This window comes from Pezoporus wallicus, unplaced genomic scaffold, assembly GCF_028554395.1.
Source record: "Pezoporus wallicus isolate ANWC-B61680 ecotype Strahan unplaced genomic scaffold, APGP_CSIRO_Pwel_v1 scaffold_7736, whole genome shotgun sequence".
In the NCBI taxonomy this organism is placed as follows: domain Eukaryota; kingdom Metazoa; phylum Chordata; class Aves; order Psittaciformes; family Psittacidae; genus Pezoporus; species Pezoporus wallicus.
The window spans coordinates 2,311,120-2,318,182 of record NW_026636574.1 but is presented as its reverse complement, the minus strand read 5'-3'; the positions used below and the strand labels follow the sequence as shown (position 1 = coordinate 2,318,182).

The 7,063-nt window shown below is 59.8% G+C and overlaps 1 protein-coding gene across 1 annotated transcript; it reads left to right on the top strand.

Annotated features, from left to right (window-relative positions):
* The first annotated feature begins 2,821 nt into the window (after positions 1 to 2,821).
* Positions 2,822 to 5,203, top strand: OPTC (opticin). The gene is made up of 6 exons (XM_057400590.1): positions 2,822 to 3,054; positions 3,188 to 3,308; positions 4,275 to 4,433; positions 4,511 to 4,713; positions 4,814 to 4,909; positions 5,025 to 5,203. The coding sequence occupies exons 1-6, from the start codon at positions 2,839 to 2,841 to the stop codon at positions 5,193 to 5,195; spliced, it is 966 nt and encodes a 321-aa protein (XP_057256573.1). The 5' UTR covers positions 2,822 to 2,838; the 3' UTR covers positions 5,196 to 5,203.
* The last annotated feature ends 1,860 nt before the right edge of the window (positions 5,204 to 7,063 follow it).

Below are 7,063 nucleotides of genomic sequence, written 5' to 3'. Positions count from 1 at the left end.
GGCTTTGTTGGGTTCGACAGGTTTCAACCTTAAACCCGGAGACCCTATGTATATATATAATGTGTATATATACTGGTAGACTGTACAGATATAGCTAGAGACATATGTAGTTCTCGACTGATTTCAACTTAATGGTATTTTCACTCCTACTCTCCGCAGCAGTGGAAATAAAATGATTCACAAGGGACCCAGCACCGCGTTTGGGCCTGCCTCCCTCCGATCCATCCTCATCCTCCTCGCTGCGGGAGCCGCCGCTTCCCTCAGGACCATCTTTCCTCTGTTGGGCACAACCTTCCCAGCAGTGGGAGCTTGGGAGAACCCTGGGAGTCCCTGCGGTGGGAGGGCTCCGGGGGTGTTTGTGGTGTGCCCTTTCCTGAAGCGATGCTGGCTTGGACTCACAAGCAGCAGCGCGGCTGCGGGGCGCTGCTTGCGGACACCTTGTGGAGCTTGGGCCTGTCTTAATGAGCACCTCTGCTAATGAAAACGAGCCTGGCTGACCTCAGCTGCAGCTCCGTGGGCTGTGCCTGCAGCTGAAGGGGCATCGTTGTCCCTGCGAGGCAGCTGGTGTCCGTGTGGGGTAAATGAGCTTGGGCTGATCCATTCCCCCCATCGCCTTCATGCGCCCGGAGAAGCTGGACCACTACCCCCAAGGTGAGTGTGCCCTGCGGGAGCAGCACGGAGGAGCTCCAGGGCGCGCAGAGGGGCAGGGGGCCCCTCTCCTACCCGCAGCATCCGTGCCCAGGGCTCGCTTTCACACGAGCAGAATGGATGTAGGCAGCGCCTTCCCCTCCTGCCCATCGCCGCAGCTTCAGAGCTCTCCTCTCGCTGCTGAACATGAATCACGAGCCGAGAGGGAGGGTGGCCGTGGGCTGGGTGCGAACGCAGGGGCTGCAGCGTGGGGCTGCTCACGGGAGCAGGAGGGGATGCGGGGATGCGGGGATGCGCAGAGCAGGCAGCGAGCAGCCCTTCTGTGCTCGTGCTGGAGGAGAAAACCTCCCTGTTTGGGACTCAGGGTGTGAGTTGTGCCCTCCCGGGGGTGCATTCACTGCCTGCCTGTGTCCCCCCCACCCCGGGAAGGCAGTCCTGGGGGGCTGAGCGCTGCAAAGGGGGGTTCAATCCTTCCCTCTGCACAATCGCTGTGCCACTATGGGAGGGGGACCTGGGAAGCTCTACCCTCGCCGTGTGTGTCTTGGGGAAGGCTGGGGGGCTGAGTGGGGCTGCTGGGATGGGCACCAAAGGTGGGTGCTGATCTTCCCAATGCTGGAAAGGGGGATGTGGGCTGGATATAGCGAGAGGCAGTTTGGAGCGGGATGAGTGACTGCTCGAATCACACTCCCCCCCCTAAATCACTGCTGACCCCCAACCCACTTGTGGGTGCCAGAGCAGGGCTTGCACTGATGATGCCATGGGTGCAGGCATTCACTGCTGCCTCTGGGGACAAGAAGTGGGGGCAAGGACGGGCACCAGTTCCTTCTGTAGGGCAGTAAAACCACTGCCCCAGGGCCCCCTGTGCAGCAGCTAACCCTATGCTGGGTTGCTGGGCAGGAGCTCCCCAATCTCCCCCCATCCCATGTCCCCTCCAGCCATGCTGGACCGAAGCCCCCAGTGAAGGGGGACTTGGCAGTGGACCCTGGACCTGCACCCCTCCAAGGAGCAGGCAGAGCTCAGCTGTAACTGCCACATCTCCTCCATCACTGCGCCTGCCCAGCCGCCTAATGAGGGCCTTAATGAAGATTAGTGGTGGCCCCATGCTCTGCCCCACGCCGAGCAAGGCAGGGATGCTGGGGGCGAAGGGGACTGCGGGTCCATGGCCAAAACCCACGCTGGTGGGGGGCTGTGGGGTGTCCCCGTCTGCCCAGCGAGCACCAGCAGATGGGTGCTGCGTCTCTATGGGTGGGTGAGCGCGTGGGCTTCAATGTGCCTGCGGGAGAGAAGAACATTTTCACAGCGGTGGGTGGCTCTGTGTGTGTGCACCAGGCTGCCCAGCACCGCGAGCAGCCCGTGGGGCTGCCGTGCACCCCCTGCCCCACAGCCCAGCCCCACAGGACACATCCCTGGCAATGACATCCCCTCCTCATAACCTCCAGGGGATGAAGCCCCCCTCGGGTTGAGCCTTACCATGGAATGTTTGGGCTGGAAAGGACCAGCCTGTTCCAGTCCCCTGCCATGGGCAGGGATGCCTCACACTAGGCCATGTCACCCAAGGCTCTGTCCAACCTGGCCTTGGACACTGCCAGGGACGGGGCATTTACCACTTCTTTGGGCAGCCGGTTCCTCACCATGGGTATCACACATGGGGGGTATCCATCGGCCCCACTGACCCTACAGAGGGAGAGATGGGGTCATCCCCATCCTACCCCAGTGAGTGGAAAAGTGCTGCCTTGGTGGCACCTGGGCTCGTTGTGGTAGGGATGAAGCTGGATCTGGGGCCTCTGTCCCCATTGCCCATGGGGAAGGAGCACAGCAGAGAGCCAGGGTTCCTGGCATCGCTTCTGCTTCCCCATTGCCCAGCCTCACCCATTGAGGGTCCAGAGCAGGACCCCGATCCCTGCATCACCCCTGGACCCCTTCCCCAGCTGCTGGAGGCTGGGAAAGCCGGGAAGCGCGGGGCCTCTCCTTCCCAGCTGCCCAGCCAGGCGTGAAATAGGCTGAAAAGAAAAGGGCTGGTGACGTTCCCGGGGCAGAGGCCGTTTGTCCCCCACTGCAGCCCCTGTGCGGTGCCGGTTCTTCCTCCCCATCCCTCTTTGCTCCCGTTTCAGAGCACCCGGCCCCATCCTGAGGGGTGCTGCTGGAGCCCCCCAGGACCGCGGTCCCACCACTGCTGTGGCTGGATGCAGGATGCGGATGCTGGCCTTGCTGTGCATCGCCAGCCTGTGGCTGGGGGCAGCTTGGGCTGTGCCAGCCAGGGAGGAGAGGAGGAAGGCAGAGAAGCCGAATGATGATCTTGAGCTCTACGACCCGGACAACTATGACCTGACATTGGACAACTACGGCGACATCATCGACCTGAGCAACTATGAGGAGCTCTACGACTACGGTGACTTTGCTCCAAAGGTGAGGGGGACCCGGGGCAGGTCTTCCCTGGGTGCATCCCAAGGAAGGGGCTTGTCCGAGGGATGCGGAACCAGCTTCATGCACAGCCCTACAAGCCCTGGTGGCTTTTCCGCCCCTGTTGCTGTGTTTGCAGGTCGAGGTTGGCACCCTGGCTCCTCGCCCCAAGAACCCCGTGGCTCTCCCAACCCTGGGTGCTGCAGCTGAACCCATGAAGCCGCAGCCTCCGAGCCCCCCAGCACCCATCCCTACGCAGGGTGAGTGTGGAGGCCTGGGTGCAGCACAAAGGTGGGGTTTGCTTCCAATGGGATGCAGCCACACATCCCTGGGTGCTCTGGAGGAAAGGGAGCAAATCCTTTTGCCCCCAGCAGACAGCAGCAGTGATTTGCCCAGAGAAGCTGTGTTGGACACAGGGGCTTGGAGCAAGCTGTTCTAGTGGAAGGTGTCCCTGCCCGTGGCAGGGGTTGGAGCTGGAGGAGCTTTAAGCTCCCTTCAACCCAAACCAGGCTGGGATTCTATGGCTTGCTCTGCCCAGGCAGCGAGGTGATGGGGTGAATGTTAGCAGGAAAGCTGCAGTGAGCCATTTCTGAGAAACAAGAGCTCCAGCAGCAACACTTTAATGAGCAGAGGCATTGCAACAGTCGGACAGAGTAGCAATTACATTAGTGACAATTAAAATCCTGTAGCGAGGGATAAATATCTTCATTCATTCTCTGTCACTCTGGACTAGGACAAATTAAGTGGGAGGCAAAGGGAAATTGTTGCCTTGCTGCTTTGAACTCCTCCACTAATGGATGCTGCATCTCATGGGGCCTGGGAAGTGGAGGGGGAGCCTAGGGAGGGGGGAAACACGGCTTCACCCCTCCTGCCACCCTGCCGGGACCCTCACACAGCCCAGACACGTGTTCGGATGGATGCAGAAGTGTTTTCCTTCTGTACCAAAACCCAGGGGGCTGAGTGAGCCCTGGGTACCACACTGCTGCATTTGGCATCCTCACCTCTCCCCCTCTCCCATGGGAGGCATCTGGCTCTGAACAGCATCATTCCTTAGCAGCATCCTTGGCTGGGAATGTCGGTCCCTTGGTGAGGTGCCCTTGGCTGATGGAGGTGCTGGGGCTAAAGACTTGGTGTCCCCACAGCATGGGCACATCCTCCCATCTCCCTGCATGTCGGGGTGCTCTGGGGGTGCTGTGCCATGCCAAGAGCTGCCCCTGCACCCGCAGGCCTGCCCAGCTGCCTTCTCTGCCTGTGCATTGGCACCTCCGTCTACTGTGACGATGCCGACCTGGAGCACATCCCATTGCTGCCACCAGAGACCACCTACCTCTATGCCCGCTTCAACCGCATCGGCGCAATCCGGGCCAGCGACTTCACCGGGCTCAGTACGTCCAGGTGAGGGAAGGGGGAACGAGTGCTTCCGCGTGGCTCCCTCTTCATCTCCTCCCTCCTGTCCCAGCAGAGAAGCTGAAGCGAATAGACCTGAGCAGCAACTTCATCTCCTGGGCGGATGTGGATGCTTTCCATCAGCTTTCCAGCCTGCAGGAGCTCCTCCTGCCCGAGAACCGCCTGACGGCGCTGCCCGAGCTGCCCCCCAGCATCATCCGCTTGGATGCTCGGCTCAACAGGATCCCCAGCGCCGGGCTCCGGCATGAAGCCTTCAGGGTGCGTGCAGGGATGGATCCGTGGGTTTGGCCATGCCAAGGGGTGGCAGGGATGGCGCTGAGGGCCAGAGCACGGTTTCATCTCTCCCCTCTTCCCGCAGGACCTGAAGCAGTTGCAGTATCTCCATCTATCCGACAACCAGCTGGACTATATCCCAGCGCCCCTGCCCCAGAGCCTGCGCTCCCTGCACCTCCAGGTGAGATGAGCCAGGGACCATGTCTAGCAAAGCCCATCACATCCTCATCCTCATCCTCATCCTCATCCTCTCCTATGCCTTTGAACCTGATTTCGCCCTTTGCCTCCCTGGCCAGAACAACAACATCCAGACGATGCACGAGGACACGTTCTGTGACAGCCAGGACCACAGCCAGATCCGCAGGGCGCTGGAGGACATCCGCCTCGACGGCAACCCCATCAACCTCAGCCTCTTCCCCAATGCCTATTTCTGCCTGCCCCGCCTGCCCACCGGCCGCTTCTCCTGAGCCCCACGGCCCCATCCCCACCCCAGACCCTTCTGCCCCATGTTGGGGTTAAGGCACACGTGTTTAACCCCAGTGTGAGCTGAGCCTCCGTGGACTCGGCTCTGGTGCACATGGAGCAGGAGATGGGCAGCTCTAATAAAGCAAAGGCTTTAAAAATGCATCCAGTATCTAGTTCTCATCCAGCCCTGCAAAGATGGGGCTTCCCTGCGTCCCGCTTCCTCCTGGGGCCTTGGGAAGATTCCTCTGTGTGTGCTGTCAGGGTTTCCTGTACAGGGATTGGGATCTGCATTGCTCCAGAGGGGATGCTTTGGCCACATCAGGTTTGACCTGTGCTGTCCCCTCAGCGGTCCCCAGGCCCATCAGGGGGGTGTGTGGCTCTGGAGGAGGGTTGGACAGCCAGATGTGAGCTGTGGCCACTGCTGGGCTGTCCCCATGTGTTCCAAAAGAGGATGCTATAGGAAACCTCAGCACAGGGCAGCACAAGTCCTCCATCACCCCAGACCTCCTGCATCCCATGGACATGCTCTGCAGGGACCCCAGTCCCCAGAGGGAGCTGGCACCCAGGGGTGATCTGCAGCGTGAGCCTCTGCGTTCAGATCCCTGGGTTTGGGTCCACCTCAGGAGGACAGAAACCCTGGAGCAACACCGGAGCCTGCGAGCCATATCCAGCAGGAAAGGATCCCTTGGAAGGAGTTAGAACATCTCATCTCATCCCATCCCAGCTTCCAGCACCCGCAAAGAGCTGCCCAGTGGTGAGATATTTTAAATGTAATGCATTCATCCTCTGTATTTTTATTCCCCTGTCACAAACACGCAGCGAGGGATGACACATCCCCGGAGAATCCAGCATCCCCAACTGCAGCCACCCAGCTCAGCCCACATCCTCCAGGCCTGGGGCTGCAAACTGAGGCGGCTGGAAGAAACCTCACAAGAAGATCCAGCTTCTCCTCCCCGGGCTGCAAACGCTGCTGGATGCTCATCCCTGTGTGTGTGTGCACCACCAGCATCCCCTCGCCTCTCTTTGCCATGCAAAACCCAGCTCAGACGTGGGTTACGTTGACCCAAAAGCCTTGGTAAATGGGGCTCTGGAGCTATTCCAGCCTTCCCTTTCAGGTTAAAGCACCAGGATTTATTGCCACTGTTGTCATCCCTGAAACAGCTCTATCTCTCCCTCCTCTCTATTCCCATATCCCTCTTCCTTTCCCCATCCATCCTCCTGGCACCTTTGCACTATCCTTTACCCCCGGTGAGCTCATCTGCTCCGGTGGGATGAAGGATTGCTGCAAGCCAGGCTCCAGCGGGATGGAATTGGCCGCCTTTTCCCACCACCAAACCCTGGTCCTTCGCATTCATCCCACTAGATGGCAAGGCAGAGTGTTTGGGAAGGCCCGACTTCAGCTTGGGACTGCGAACTCACGCCCTGCTCTTGATCCATCTCCCTCCTGGGGTGGTTTGGGGCACGTCCATGCAGCTGGGGAATAGCCCAGGTGCTCCGTGTTGGAAAAGGATTAAAGGGAGCTGCAGAGGGGAGAAGGGTTTGCTCCATTGCAGCAAGGTAGGTGGAGGGGTGGCACTGAGGGATATGGGGCTGCTGGCTTTGCAGAGACCAGACTTGGCTCAGAGCAATGGGGGTTACTGGGGCTCAGCCCCCGTTCTGTTGGTGCAATTATTACCTTGGATCTCATGTCCTTGCTGCTGCCTTGGTGAGGGAAAGAAACCTGTGTCTGTCCTTGCAGTGTGATGCAGGCAACAGCAACAACCCTCTTCTGCCACTATCCTCGTGGCCCTTTCCCACCCTGCTGAAAGGCCCTGTCCTCTCTGTGGGGCTGGACTGGCCCCAAGCACCTCAGAGTGGCTGAATGGATCCT